This window comes from Ambystoma mexicanum, chromosome 1p, assembly GCF_040938575.1.
Source record: "Ambystoma mexicanum isolate Mex_15411 chromosome 1p, UKY_AmexF1_1, whole genome shotgun sequence".
Taxonomy (NCBI): domain Eukaryota; kingdom Metazoa; phylum Chordata; class Amphibia; order Caudata; family Ambystomatidae; genus Ambystoma; species Ambystoma mexicanum.
The window spans coordinates 167,279,861-167,296,036 of NC_090921.1; the positions used below are offsets into that span (position 1 = coordinate 167,279,861).

At 48.4% G+C, this 16,176-nt stretch overlaps 1 protein-coding gene across 2 annotated transcripts in view; it reads right to left on the bottom strand.

Annotated features, from left to right (window-relative positions):
* Nucleotides 1-15,094, bottom strand: part of LOC138567616 (chloride channel protein ClC-Kb-like) — a 422,777-nt gene extending 407,683 nt beyond the window's left edge. For both annotated transcript variants that reach the window (XM_069646042.1, XM_069646032.1), the window contains exon 1: nt 14,814-15,094. In XM_069646042.1, the coding sequence (XP_069502143.1) occupies nt 14,814-15,081 (268 nt within the window). In that variant the 5' untranslated portion in view covers nt 15,082-15,094. The remainder of the gene's footprint in view (nt 1-14,813) is intronic.
* Nucleotides 15,095-16,176: the final 1,082 nt, after the last annotated feature.

Below are 16,176 nucleotides of genomic sequence, written 5' to 3' on the forward strand. Positions count from 1 at the left end.
TAGACGTGTGAGGGACGAGTAGGCGCTTTAGTCGCTGCTCATCCTCGTAGTCCTGCAGGGCAGAAGTCAAGTAGTCACAGTGACTACTCTGATTCCTGATCCGTGGCAGCCACTTCTCATGCAGTTGCCAGTTGTTTGCATTTTCCTCCACACCAGGCACCTGGTATTTCAGAAGGAAGTTGGTGCATGGCATACACAACATGCAGCAGAACCCTGGCTACTATCAGGGTAGGTAGGTGGCTACTCCATGGACTTTAAACTCCTTCAACAAATTGTATACCCTTACTATCAGTATCATCATCCATCATCGAACATTAATCACTTTTTTATAGAATTTCAGTTTAGGCCTGGATATTTAAAGTTGAACTGTTGCAAACATATGTTTTACTATTGTCAAAATGGATTTTAAAACAGTAACGTGCTATGCCGGAATACTCCCAGAAACCAGTGATGTTATGCCAGAATACTCTTAGGAACGAGTGACAATCTATGCCAGAATACTGTGAGACGAGTGATATTCTATGCCAGAATACTCTTAGAAACCAGTGACAATGTATGCCAGAATACTCTCAGAAACAAGTTACAATCTATGCCAGAATACTCTTAGAAACCAGTGACATTCTATGGCATAATACTCTGAGAGCAGTGATATTCTATGCCAAAATACTCCTAGAAACCCGTGGCAATCTATGCCATACTACTCTCAGAAACTAGTGACAATCTGTGCCAGAGTACTCTCAGAAACCAGTGACATTCTATGCCAGAATACTCTCAGAAGCCAGTGATATTCTATGCCATAATTCTCTGAGAGCAGTGATATTCTATGTCAAAATACTCCTAGAAACCAGTGACATTCCATGACAGAATACTCTCAGAAACTAGTGTCAATCTATGCCTGAATAGTTTTAGAAACCAGTCGTATTCTATGCCAGAATGCTCTTAGACCAGTGATACTCTATGCCAAAATACTCCTAGAAACCATTAACATTATGCCAGAGTACTCTTACAAACCAGTGACATCATTCCAGAATACTCTCATACACCAGTGACATTATGCTACAGTACTCCCAGAAACTATTGACATTCTATGACAGAATACTCTTATATAAAAGTGACATTAATCCAGAATACTCTTCCAAACCAGTGACATTCTATAAAGATGACTCTCAGAAAGAAACCAGTGATATTAATCTATGACACAGTATTGTTAGAAACTACAAACAATCTGTGCCAGAGGGAGAATTTAGCAGGAAAAGTCGCCCACCAAGCAAAGCCTAGTACCAGGTAGTGGCAACATCAGCCTCGTGTGGTGACAATGAAAAGCTGCTTTTCAAAGCAGATTAGAATAGAAATGGCCGATGACACCCCAAGCAGACTATCCTTACTGAGAGGATGCTAACTTCGGTAGACTAGTAGAGAAAAGGCAGATGATGACAGGCTAGATTAGCATTACCGAGAAGGTGCTAACCTAGATAGATTAGGTCAGATACAAATGTTGCTACCCCAAGAATACTGGCATTATGGAGTGGCTACTAATGTGGTTTGGCTGGGTCACATATGGAGGGTGATACCTCAATCAGACTGACATTACTGAGTGGACAATGATGCAGATACTGGGACAGATACAGGGGGTGGTGCCAACACAGACAGTCCTTATTGAGGGAATGCGAACGCATAGACTACTGCAGATATGGAGGGTGATACCTTACACACTCTGGCATCAATGAGAGAATGCTAACCTGGGTAGGCTAGCAGAGAAATGGCAGGTGGTCCCCAAAGCAGACTAGCATTACTCAGAGTGATGCTATCGCAGGTAGACTGCATCAGGTATGCTGGGTGATCCACTGAGAAGACTGGCAGTATTGAGAGGATGCTAACATGGTTAGACTAGGTCAGATACAGAAGATGATACCCTTAGCAGTATGGCATGATATGGATGGTGATACCCCAATCAGACCATCCTTGCTGAGAGGATGCTCACCTGGATAGGATACCAGAGAAATGGCAAACAGAGATAGTGCAGGTCAGATATCAAGGGCATCAAGCAGATTGGCATTATTGAGTGGATGTCAACGTGGGTAGGCTACGTCAGATATGGAGGGTGATAGCTGAAGCGACTGGTATTACAGAGTGGGTAGACTGACATTAGTGAGAGCACGCTAACCTGGGCTTGTTAGGCCAGATATGGAATGTGATACCCTGAGCAGACTGGATTTATACGGTTTGGCTGTGACTCAATTCTTTGCAGCCGAATTGACCCTGATCAATTCGGCCGTGAAGCCAATTTTTCCGCGGTCAAATCCGCCCAAATTATCTCTACCTAATATGATCGTTGAGGGCAGCCCATGCATGCGAAAAATATGTTGGAACACCAGCATGGTAGTCTGAGTAGAACATGGTAAAGAATCCCATGCTGGTATACAATTCTAGTAGTACCATGGTAGTCATATAACCTTGGCCATTGGGTAATTCACCAATCAAGTCGAGGGTAATAGTGTGACATGGAGCAGGATGGATTCCAAGGGTTGCAAGTGGCCAGTGGGATTCCCATGGTGGGATTTCACAGGTACCCACATATCTGTGGATATCCTCCTCCATACACTGCCACCAACACCAGCTTTCTAATAGAGACAGGCTCTTGCGGACGCCAAAATGGCCGGCCAATTTATTATCTTGGCACCATAATAATGCTTGGGTCCACATGCTCTGTTCTGGTAAGAAAATAAAGTTCTGCATAAATGGGAGTCCATCCTTAAACGACAAACACTGCCACCTTGGATGTGTTCGATTATGAGTTCTCCATAACACTCCCTTCCATAAAACTGAGCGCGACTGGTATAAACTCGCACTACGTGTCTCTGCAGGGGTCTCCGCATCCTACATGCAAGGCAATGTATTGCCCTTAGTACATGATTTTCCAGACCAGAAAGGTCAGAATGAAGGCAAAGGCAGCGAAGAACAAATGCCAGCGTGTTTGTCTGGGTTTGGAACAACTACTGGAGTTCAGTGCCAGTAGGGTTTTATGATCGGAGTGCACTTGGATCTGGTTCCTAGGATGTAGCACCACTTCCGCATAGAATCGAGCAGCTAAACAGAAGGACCCCTAGTACATGGAGTCCGCAGTTCGCTGTGGACCGGCATCCTCTAAGTCAATCTCCATTCCTTACAGCTTGTAAGTACTAGGCGTATCCCATAAGGAGTAAGCCATGAATATACAGGACTCCTCATCTTCCTGACACTGAGAGGGTGCTAAGGCAGATAGACTAGGGCAGGTATGGAGCGTTATACTCCAAGCAGACCCGCAGTACTAAGAGGGTGCTAGCACCGATAGATGAAGTCAGCTATGGCACTTGATACCCCCTTCGGACTATTGTTAGTAGAAGGATTGTAACCAGGGCAATCTAGTTGCCATATGGGAGTGATACCCCAAGAACATTGGCATTACTGAGAAGATGCTAACCCAAGTTGACAGGCGGATAAATGGAGGATGATATGCCAAGCAGACTAGTGTTACTGGTAGTGATACTAACACAGGTAAACCAGGTCCAGTATGGAGGGTAATATCCCAGTCAGATTACCATTACAGAGAAGATGCTAACCCAGGTAGACTAGGGAGGGTGGTACCTCAAGGGTATTAGCATTACTGAGAGGATGCTAATCAGGACAGACTTGCAGCGGTATGAAGGGGGAATACCCCAGGCAGACTAGCATTACAGAGAAGATGCTAGTCCAGGTGGACTCGTTCAGAGCAGACGCGTGCTACCTCAAGCAGGCTAGCAGCAGTGAGAGGATGCGAACAATGGTGGACTAGGTCAGATATGCAGAGCGATGCACCAGGCAGACTAGCATTACTGAGAGGATGCTAATCATGGTGGACTAGCAGAGGTATGACCGGTATGACAGGTGATAACCCAGCCAGACTGGCGTTTCTGCAGGGATGCTAATTTAGGTAGGCTAGCAGAGGTATGGCAGGTCCTACTCCAAGTAGACGAGCATCACTGAGAGGATGCTAATCATGATGGTCTAGCAGAGGTATGATGGGTATGACAGGTGATACCCCAGCCAGACTAGCATTTCTGCGAGGATGCTAGTGTGGTTGGGCTAGCAGAGGTATGGCAGGTCCAGACTAGCATCACTGAGAGGATGCTAATCATGGTGGACTAGCAGAGCTATGATGGGTATGACAGATGATACACCAGCCAGACTAGCATTTCTGCGAGGATGCTAGTGTGGTTGGGCTAGCAGAGGTATGGCAGGTCCAGACTAGCATCACTGAGAGGATGCTAATCATGGTGGACTAGCAGAGCTATGACCGGTATGACAGGTGATAACCCAGCCAGACTGGCGTTTCTGCAGGGATGCTAATTTAGGTAGGCTAGCAGAGGTATGGCAGGTCCTACTCCAAGTAGACTAGCATCACTGAGAGGATGCTAATCATGATGGTCTGGAAGAGGTATGATGGGTATGACAGGTGATACCCCAGCCAGACTAGCATTTCTGCGAGGATGCTAGTGTGGTTGGGCTAGCAGATGTATGGCAGGTCCAGACTAGCATCACTGAGAGGATGCTAATCATGGTGGACTAGCAGAGCTATGATGGGTATGACAGATGATACCCCAGCCAGACTAGCATTTCTGCAAGGATGCTAATTTAGGTAGGCTAGCAGAGATATGGCAGGTCCTACTCCAAGTAGACTAGCATTACAGAGTGGATGCTAATGCGGGAACACTAGCTGAGATGTGGGGGTGATACACAAGCCAGTTTAGCATTACTGTGAGGAATATTAACCAGGCAGGCACTTGGAGAAGTGGGGGTTGATAACCCAGTCAGACTAGTATTATTGAGAGGATGATAACCCAGGCAGACATTAGACTGAAATAGTGATGCTGATATTGATGCTGATAACAGGACAGAGGGCAGAGCTGAGATCAGAAAGGCTGGAATGGATCGGCAAAGAAATGAAGGGCCACACCCGGCATGAGAAAGCTACGATTACATGGAGGATGGTACTCCGGGAAGATTGGTCGGCTTATTAAAGGAACTCATAAAGCTCACGGCTAAAGCGTCAGTGGGTGCAAACCATGAAGACGGGGAACAAACAGGAAGTCAGGAAGGGAGCGACAGACCATTGGGGAGGAGTTCAGACTTAGCAGGTGGGGTTTGGGGCCCGTTGAAGGTAAATTAAGATAATGTTGATTGGGAGCTGGTTCTGCAGGGCCTTTCCACGACCCACACATCAGGAGCTAGGGTCTATAGATGATGGTGGTAAGCAGATGCCAGGGGTCTATGAGGGAAGTAGAGTGCAATTTTACTTCAGGGGTCACTGGGAATACAGCCAGCCCGGTATGTAGAAGTTAAGGAGATTATTTTTGTTTGTTTTCTTTTTGTTTTGAAGGAAACCACTGGAGGTAGGTTGACAAACGGGACCTATTAGCAAAACACTGGAGAACATCTGGACAAGGCAAGCGACAGGAATCTATAGAGGTGGGACATAGGGTGAGAACAAAACACTAGCAAGAGGCTGAGCCAGATCGCGAATCCCAGGGTGCATCCTGGCCAGTCACTCCTGTTCACAATAGAAGCTTTATTTATTTATTTATTTGCTTACACCTCGCCAACAGCCCGCAGGCATCAGGGCGCCACAAAAACACACCAAGACGAACAGGTAGGACGGGACAGTGGACTTGGACTAAGTGAAACCACAATGTGGATTTAGGAATGGGAGAACCGAGAGGAAGAATTACCCAAAAAGATGTGTTTTCAGAGCTTTCTTGAAAATCCGTAGATTATCCATGGCTCGGATATTCACTGGTAGTGAGTTCCAAAGGGAGGAGGCGATGGCTGGAAAGGATCTGCCCAGACCTCTAGATCTTGAGTACCTCACTCCTTGCAGGTATATGCTGCTAGAGGAGCACAATGTACTCTTGGGCTGGTAGAGGGGGATTCAGGTTTTGATGTATTCAGGGGCTTTGCTGAAAAGTGAGTGGTGTATTAGCGTAGCAGTTTTCAAATGGATGTGTTCCTTTCCCCGGAAGCCAATGTAACTTTCTCCTGAAGTTAGAAATGTGGGATTTCCTGGGAATTTTCAAAGCCATGCAGACTGCATCGTTTTGAATCACCTGGATTGCTCTGATGTTGCTTTTGAGGCTCCGCCAAGTAATGCTTTACAGTTGTCCAGCCTGGACAGTATTGTTGCTCGTGCTAACATAACCGCATTTTGTTCATTAAGGAAGGGCTGAATGGCTTTCAGAAGTCGGAGCTGGTAATTGCACGTCCTACGAAGGTATTGCACCTGGGAGTCAGAGTTTAGCGATGATTCCAGGAAGACCCCTAGGGTTTTAACCTTTCGATGCGTCTTAATGATGTTGCCTTGAATCGCAAAGTGATCATATGATGGGTGAAGTTTAGAAAGTGCTTGAGGAGAACCGAATACCATAAGCTCCATTTTATTTCCATTTAGACAGAGCCAGTTTGTTGACATCCATCTCTCAATGGCCTTGTAAATGTTATCTAGGATCCCCGAGTCGATGATATAGTCCCCAGTCAGCTCGATACCAGCTGCATGTCATCGGCGTAGTTTGTGAAAAACACGCCAATCTCTTCTAGTAGGGTACATAGAGATCTGATGTACAGGTTAAATAGGAGGGAGAAGATGGAGGTCCCCTGGGGAATGCCACACTCTATGATAGAGGTCGGGGAGAAATCTGTGCCCCAATGTATTTTGGATTCGCGATTGGACAGGAAAGACTGGATCCAGTTTGCCGTGGCTGTGGAGCAAGCACCCTGATGTTGTAGGCACTGGAGCAAATGCTTGTGGTCCACAAGATCGAAGGCCGCTGACAAGTCCAAAGGAATGAGCATCCTGGCCTTCCCCTTCTCCAGAAATGTCAGCCGGTGAGATTGGAGGTCCACCAGTGCCGTCTCCGTGCTAAATGAGGGAAGCCCGATTGGTGGCTGTGGAGGTTTTGTTTATTTCTGTGAAGGCTTGATATTGGGCTGTGGCTGCCTTGTCAAGTACCTTTAATATAAATGGACTGTTTGTGATGGGCCTAAGATTACAAGGGTCCGTGGGATCCAGGTTTGGTTTCTTGATGATCGGTGTTACTGTGACTTTCTTAAGTCCCGTTGGCACATGATTGTCTTTGAAGGAAGCATTTATGAATTGTGTGAAAAAAAGGTACGAACAGATCTTGCTCGAGTCAAGAGATTGAAAGAGCAGGAGGTTGGGTGCATGGAAGACAACATTTTGGCCGTGGCTTCCTGTGTGATGTGAGAGAACGAGAAACCCTCTGTGAACCCCATTTTATCTGTATGGTCCAGGGTGACCCCTACTGCAGCACCCGGGCAAGTAAAATTCGGTCCCTTGCAGTGGTGATTTTATTCCTAAAGGCCTCTCTGGTATGCAAGCAGTCTTGGTCTGTAGCTCTAAAAGAGACCTCTGAGACTTTTAGTTTTTAAAGGCTATGAGGATCTCAAATAATTTGCCCGTGCAAATGGGGATTTACATCTGGCACCGGCATTCGTAATCTGCCAGTAATGCCGCCGGACCGAGTGCCAGTATCCTGTCAGTATCCTGCCAAATTTACTGTCAGGATGCCGGCAAACATAATGAACCCCAATGTATGCAAAAATACAGACGCTGGGGAGACAGTGTGCAAATGTACAGACCCAGTGTGTGTCGACAACCTGCACAAGGAGGTGGGAATGTGCGGGAATAGAGTCCCAGGGAGGACAGTGGACAGGTACAGAGAGAGTGGAGGACAGAGTGGACAGGTACAACAGAGAGAGTGGAGGACAGAGTGGACAGGTACAGAGAGAGTGGAGGTCAGAGTGGACAGGTACAGAGAGAGTGGAGGACAGAGTGGACAGGTACAGAGAGAGTGGAGGATAGAGTGGACAGGTACAGAGAGAGGGGGACAGAATGGACAGGCCCAGATAGAGAGTGGAGGACAGAGTGGACAGGTACAGAGAGAGTGGAGGACAGAGTGGACAGGTACAACAGCGAGAGTGGAGGACAGAGTGGACAGGTACAGAGAGAGTGGAGGACAGAGTGGACAGGTACAACAGAGAGAGTGGAGGACAGAATGGACAGGTCCAGATAGAGAGTGGAGGACAGAGTGGACAGGTACAGAGAGAGTGGAGGACAGAGTGGACAGGTACAACAGCGAGAGTGGAGGACAGAGTGGACAGGTACAGAGAGAGTGGAGGACAGAGTGGACAGGTACAGAGAGAGTGGAGGATAGAGTGGACAGGTACAGAGAGAGGGGGACAGAATGGACAGGTCCAGATAGAGAGTGGAGGACAGTGGACAGGTACAGAGAGAGTGGAGGACAGAGTGGACAGGTACAACAGCGAGAGTGGAGGACAGAGTGGACAGGTACAGAGAGAGTGGAGGACAGAGTGGACAGGTACAACAGAGAGAGTGGAGGACAGAATGGACAGGTCCAGATAGAGAGTGGAGGACAGAGTGGACAGGTACAGAGAGAGTGGAGGACAGAGTGGACAGGTACAGAGAGAGTGGAGGTCAGAGTGGACAGGTACAGAGAGAGTGGAGGACAGAGTGGACAGGTACAGAGAGAGTGGAGGATAGAGTGGACAGGTACAGAGAGAGGGGGACAGAATGGACAGGTCCAGATAGAGAGTGGAGGACAGAGTGGACAGGTACAGAGAGAGTGGAGGACAGAGTGGACAGGTACAACAGCGAGAGTGGAGGACAGAGTGGACAGGTACAGAGAGAGTGGAGGACAGAGTGGACAGGTACAACAGAGAGAGTGGAGGACAGAATGGACAGGTCCAGATAGAGAGTGGAGGACAGAGTGGACAGGTACAGAGAGAGTGGAGGACAGAGTGGACAGGTACAACAGCGAGAGTGGAGGACAGAGTGGACAGGTACAGAGAGAGTGGAGGACAGAGTGGACAGGTACAGAGAGAGTGGAGGATAGAGTGGACAGGTACAGAGAGAGGGGGACAGAATGGACAGGTCCAGATAGAGAGTGGAGGACAGTGGACAGGTACAGAGAGAGTGGAGGACAGAGTGGACAGGTACAACAGCGAGAGTGGAGGACAGAGTGGACAGGTACAGAGAGAGTGGAGGACAGAGTGGACAGGTACAACAGAGAGAGTGGAGGACAGAATGGACAGGTCCAGATAGAGAGTGGAGGACAGAGTGGACAGGTACAGAGAGAGTGGAGGACAGAGTGGACAGGTACAACAGCGAGAGTGGAGGACAGAGTGGACAGGTACAGAGAGAGTGGAGGACAGAGTGGACAGGTACAGAGAGAGTGGAGGATAGAGTGGACAGGTACAGAGAGAGGGGGACAGAATGGACAGGTCCAGATAGAGAGTGGAGGACAGTGGACAGGTACAGAGAGAGTGGAGGACAGAGTGGACAGGTACAACAGCGAGAGTGGAGGACAGAGTGGACAGGTACAGAGAGAGTGGAGGACAGAGTGGACAGGTACAACAGAGAGAGTGGAGGACAGAATGGACAGGTCCAGATAGAGAGTGGAGGACAGAGTGGACAGGTACAGAGAGAGTGGAGGACAGAGTGGACAGGTACAACAGCGAGAGTGGGGGACAGAGTGGACAGTACAGAGAGAGTGGAGGACAGAGTGGACAGGTAAAGAGAGAGTGGAGGACAGAGTGGACAGGTACAACAGAGAGAGTGAAGGACAGAGTGACCAGGTACAGAGAGAGTGGAGGACAGAGTAGACAGGTACAGAGAGAGCAGAGGACAGAGTGGACAGGTACAGAGAGAGTGGAGGACAGAGTGGACAGGTACAGAGAGAGAGTGGAGGACAGAGTGGACAGGTACAGAGAGAGTGGAGGACAGAGTGAACAGGTACAGAGAGATTAGTGGACAGAGTGGACAGGTACAGAGAGAGTGGAGGACAGAGTGGACAGGCACAGAGAGAGTAGAGGACAGAGTGGACAGGTACAGAGAGAGCAGAGGACAGAGTGGACGGGTACAGAGAGAGTGGAGGACAGAGTGGACAGGTACAGAGAGAGAGCGGAGGACAGAGTGGACAGGCACAGAGAGAGTGGAGGACAGAGTGGACAGGTACAGAGAGAGTAGTGGACAGAGTGGCAGGTCCAGATAGAGAGTGGAGGACAGAGTGAACAGGTACAGAGAGAGTAGAGGACAGAGTGGACAGGTAGGACAGAACGGGCGGACATATAGCCCTGAGGGAGGACAGAGCGAGGAGAGACAGGACACAGGGGAGGCAGAACAGGCAGGCACACAGCCCTAGAGAGGGACTAGTGGGTGGGGCTGACGAGGGAGGGGGTGCGAGGGGAAAGGTAAACCACTCTAAACATGGGACAGAGGCCCAGTGGGCGAGAGCACTTGAGAGCAGAGTGGGTGAGAGGCATTCAGATTTAATGGTGGAAGACGTTTTGACGTACGTAGGGCCTTAATGATGCCAGTAAATAGTGACACCCCGCCCATGCGATGACATCATAGAAAGACCCGGCGCCTTTTGGATGACATCATACGCACAGAGAGTTGAGTACGCTGCCAGACTCAGGGAGGACAACGTTACCAGGCCTAGTACTGCCCAGCGCTGGAAGAAGGGGGGGGGGGAGGGGAAGGGGTGTGCAGACCCGGGACTGGATTGAGGCCCGAGGCAATGCTTGCTTGCATGAGTATGGATGCATCCTCGTCCATTATATGTGGACTGTCACCCAGAGGGAGAAATCATGTTCAATAAATACACACCCTGGGATTCCAAGGCAGTTTCGGAGTATTATAAACTAGAGTTGCAAAAAGTAGGGTTGGGTGTGTGATGGACCCAAGAGCGTGCTCGGCCAATATTGGCAGAAATGTAGGTTTAAGTTACCTCTCATGTTTGTTTATGGTAAAACAAGTACATTCCTAAATAATAGATCTAGGGGTGCCAAGCGACCTTCATTAGTGTGTGTCTCTCTCTCTCTCTCTCTCTCTCTCTCTCTCTCTCTCTCTCTCTCTCTCTCTCTCTCTCTCTCTCTCTCTCTCTCTCTCTCTCTCTCTCTCTCTCTCTCTCTCTCTCTCTCTCTCTCTCTCTCCTCTCTCTCTCTCTCTCTCTCTCTCTCTCTCTCTCTCTCTCTCTCTCTCTCTCTCTCTCTCTCTCTCTCTCTCTCTCTCTCTCTCTCTCTCTCTCTCTCTCTCTCTCTCTCTCTCTCTCTCTCTCTCTCTCTCTCTCTCTCTCTCTCTCTCTCTCTCTCTCTCTCTCTCTCTCTCTCTCTCTCTCTCTCCTAGTGATGACACCATACACATACCGGCCCATGCATTACATAGTTACATAGCAGGTATAGCATTCAGGTGTAGGCCTCATAAATAGATATATTGCTCTACAGATGCCGCTAGACACCACCATACCTCCAGGCAATGACATCACACACACACGTGCCATCTTTCCTTTAACATCACTCATAGAGAGGCAAAAAGAGGAATACCACCCTGCCCCCACACCCGCTCTCTCTGCATTCTCTGCTTGTTCGTACAGTGCTCACTTGCTTGCCGGGTTTGCTGTACATGCATGCCACACAGAAACCAACACGTGTGATGAGATTAGACACAGGCATGACATTTTACCCAGGACATCATGCCTGTGAATGCAGCTGATGCCATAGCTAACAGACACATAGTGCTCAAGTGATGTGTCATAATCTGTGCTTGGCCCTGATTATGGCTACGTGTGGTATGATGGTGTGGTGATGTCACTTACATTCCATGTGGAATGTTGATGGATGTTTGGAGAGCTGGGTTCTACTGGTGTCAGTTGGACCTAATGTGGTGGATGGGTGTCACTCTACCTTGTAACTACAGAGAATAAACCTACATGCAAACTACTTACCTTCTGGTGGTCCTGTTATGTGAAGGAGGCTTAGTTAACCACAAGATGGTATCATTGGGAAGACACTGCACACAGGTGTAACCTGTAGCAGTTCTATGTCATTTCATCCACAGATTATTTTTCGATATGCTTTTTAACTAATATTTTTCAATGAAAAAACGAATCGAATTTGATTGTTTCTTATTTTTTGGGGGTTCCCCCTCCAATCCCCATCCCCTATTGTTTTTTTCTGTATTCCCCCTTTCCCCACCCCTTGTATGCAAAATCCCCCCTATATTTTTCGATGGGTTTTTTGTTGAAAATGTGTCGTATAGAAAAAATATGTCGATGAAAGGACGTTGTAGCCGCTGTAGAAATGCCACCACACCCTCACAAAGTATCCCTCTGACAAACTACCCTAGAGATGGACCTGTGGCTACTGCTTGAGTGGCAGCTCCGCTGGTAACTCATTAGAGCGAGGATGTGTGTTGATAAAGCCTGGCTCGCTCACTCAACCCTACATGTGATGTCATATCACATGCTTGCCTGCAGAATGACAGGCGATGCGACACCTACACTCATCCTCCCATGACCAGCTATCTCTAGGCCCAGGGAGGAGCATCTCTGCGGCAGGCGCAATGCGCAAACCTGTGACTCCGCCCTGCCATACTATCTCGAGGCTCCTCCAAGTCCAGTCCTGAACAGCTACATCCACTCCATGTGTTCCGGATGTCCACACAAAATACACCTGAACCAGTGGTTGATGGGAGCTGTTGACTTGGTCAGTGGTTCGTCTGAAAACATGTTTGGGAGGCTCTGAAGGACCGGACTTGGAGACTCCTCCTGCGCTACTCCTTCACCTCAAAGCATACTGCATGGAGTCCCTACATCCTTGCTTTTCCTTCAAGCCTTTGACGTGAGCCCCTCCTACTGAAGCCCAGCCATTGCTCACCTTCATGGCACTACCGCCTCGCCCCTCCCTTTCACATCACGTTTCACAATCGCTCAGGAGGATTCTTCTGAGCGTGTGTGGGCATTACAAAAACAATAATGACTACCCTGGGAATAGTAGGGATAACGCCTTAGAGGACATGTTAGGCATACTTATTCCATTATGATGACATTATCAAAGCAGAATGACCACCCTAGCGAATACGTCACATACCAGATTAGTGATTAAATCGTGCACAGACATTACGGCTCTGGAAGGACAGCAAACACAAGTGCACTACCCTAGTGATACAATCATACACAGAAATAACAACCCCAGACGCCACACACAGGCATACCACCCGAGCGATAAGATCATACACAGACATACCATCCTAGACATGAAATCATGAATAGACAAATTATCCTAAAGCACCATACACAGACACACCACTCCAGCAATGAAATCATGCCCCAGAGATTGATTAAATCATCCTAACTGGGGCAGTATGCACCGACATGCCACTATAGCCAGGCATACCGCCCTAGCATTGAAATCATACACATACATACCACTCCAGCAATGAAATCATGCCCAGAGATTAAATCATCCTAACTAAATTACTATGCACAGACATACCACCCTAGCTAGCATACCACCCTAGCATTTAAATCATACACAGGCATGCCACCTTAATGATTATATCATACACAGCCAACCAACTCAGAGATTAAATCATACACCTAAAACATTATCCTGACACCTTACATAGACACCCCACGCTAGCGATGAAATTATGAAAGCATATTCAGGCGTACCATCCTAGAGATTAGATTTTACGCAGACATACCACGCTAGCGATTAAGCGATACACAGAAATGTTATCCTGCGGCACCAATACACAGACGTACCACCCTAGCAATGAAACCATACGCAGATGTACCACCCTAGAAATGAAATCATACATAGAAATATTTTCTTAACTAAGGCAACATGCATGGACATACCACCCTAGCAATAGTATCATATGCTGACATTCTATCCTCGCAACAGAATCATAAGCAGATACGCCACCATAGCAATGGCACTATGCACAGACATGTCAACCTATCAATGAAACCACACACAGATATACCACCCTAGCGACTAATTCATACGCAAGTATACCACCCTAGAGATTAAAACATGCACAAATACATTATACTAACTAAGAAGCCATGCACAGACATACCACCCTAGCAATGAAATTATACGCAGGCATACTACCCGGGAGATTAAATCATGCACATTAATTTTATCCTAAGACTCAATGCACAGACATACCACCCTAGCAATGACATGATACACAGATATACGACCCTAGCGACTGAGTAATACACAGCCATAGTACCCGGGAGATCAAATCTTGCACACAAATATCATTCTGAGACACCATGCACAGATATATCACCCTATCAATGATATAAAACACTGACATACCACCCTAGCAATGAAATCATACACAGGCATTCTACCCGGGAGATTAAATCATACACATTAATATTATCCTAAAACTCAATGCACAGACATACCACCCTAGCAATGATATAAAACACTGACATACCACCCTAGCAATGAAATCATACACAGGCATACTACCCGGGAGATTAAATCATACTCATTAATATTATCCTAAAACTCAATGCACAGACATACCACCCTAGCAATGAAATCATACACAGGCATGCCACCCTAGAGATTAAATCATGCACAGAAATATTATTCTAACTGACACACAATGCACGGACATATCACCCTAGCAATGATATCATACACTGACATACCACCCTGGCAATGATATCATACACTGACATACCACCCTGGCAATGATATCGTACATTGACATACCACCCTAGCGATTAAATCATACACAGGCACAGCAGGCAGACATACCACCCTTGAGGTGAAGTCACACACAGGAATATTTCCCAAGACCGGGCCCAATACACCCTAGAAATATCAGATCATCCGAAGACAACACAGGCAGACAGAGGAGCCTCGCGATGACAGGGCGCCCGAGTGGGACTCACGTTTGAGGACGCGGAGCAGTCTCTGGCCCACCCTCTTGCCCAGGGGCTCACTCTCCTTGGAGTAATAGTTATAGTCGCCCTCGGTCATCTCGCTCTCGGCCTTGCTCGCCAGGCGCCGGTCCCTGGTGACGGGCAGCTCCGCATGCGCCATCTCCTGCTCCTTGCCCTCCTTCTTGTCGCGTTTGAAGAGGCCCATGGCTCTGTGTCCAGCGCGTGCGGGTGCGGGCAGAGGAGCACGGTCTGCAGACACACAGGGCGAGGCTGGCATTGACCCTTCAACCTTCCCGGGGCCTGCTGTGCCCTGTTTATACCCACACCCGGGCCGCTGCCTGGATCCAGCTGGCCCTACCCATTCACCTGATTGCATTTCGAGGGGCTGGTTTGAGCAAGGTGTTTGCAGAACAAGCTTTGTGACACAGTGTTATCTGTCCAAAAGCGCGAACTTCCAAGGCAGGTGCGAGGAGGGAGGGAGAGGGGGGCTGGGGGGGGCAGGAGAGGACACAAGAGACAAGGGTGCAGGTGCGTCTCCAGGAAGGGGGCGCACAGGGGGTCCTCGGGTGAAAGTGTAGGGGGCAGCTGTAATGGCCGACATCCCGAGTAACCCCTTCTCCTCCAGATTTTTATTTGAGAATGTGAATGTGTGAAGTCCAGCAAGAGTTGCCGGACTCCCGCTTACAGCGACACTAGTGCGTTTCATGATATTATTGTGAACCGCTGCTATTTGTTATTTCAAAATGTGGACATTGTGCCTTAAAAGTATACATAGCCCCACCCTTAGGCGCTGCTTTCATTCGGAAGGGTTGGGGACAGCGGTTGAATGCGGCAAGGCCGAAACACGTGTCTGGGGATGCCGATGGAACTCTTGCTCAGAGGCGAGTTGCCTGCGTTTCCGGGCTGGGCTGCCCCTGTGGGTGGGCCCAGCCTGATATGCACATGGATATTTCTCTGCTATGAAGGGGGTGCAATGAGCTAAGGCGGGGTGTAGGAGGAAGGAATCCCGCAGAACAGGGTATTTGACCAATCCCTGTTGGTTCTCAGTAGAGGGGCACCCCCACCATGCTCGATCTCAGTAGAGGGGCCCCCACACAATGCTCGTTCTCAGTACAGAGGCTCCCACACCATATTGGTTCTCAGTAGAGGGGCTTCCACACCATGCTGGTTCTCAGTAGAAGGGCTCACACACCATGCTCGTTCTCAGTAGAGGGGCCCCACACAATGCTCGTTCTCAGTAGAGCGGTTCCCACACCATGCTCGTTCTCAGTAGAGAGGCTCACACACCACATTGGTTCTCATTAGAGGGGCTCCCACACCATATTGGTTCTCAGTAGAGGGGCTCCCACACCATGTTGGTTCTCAGTAGAGG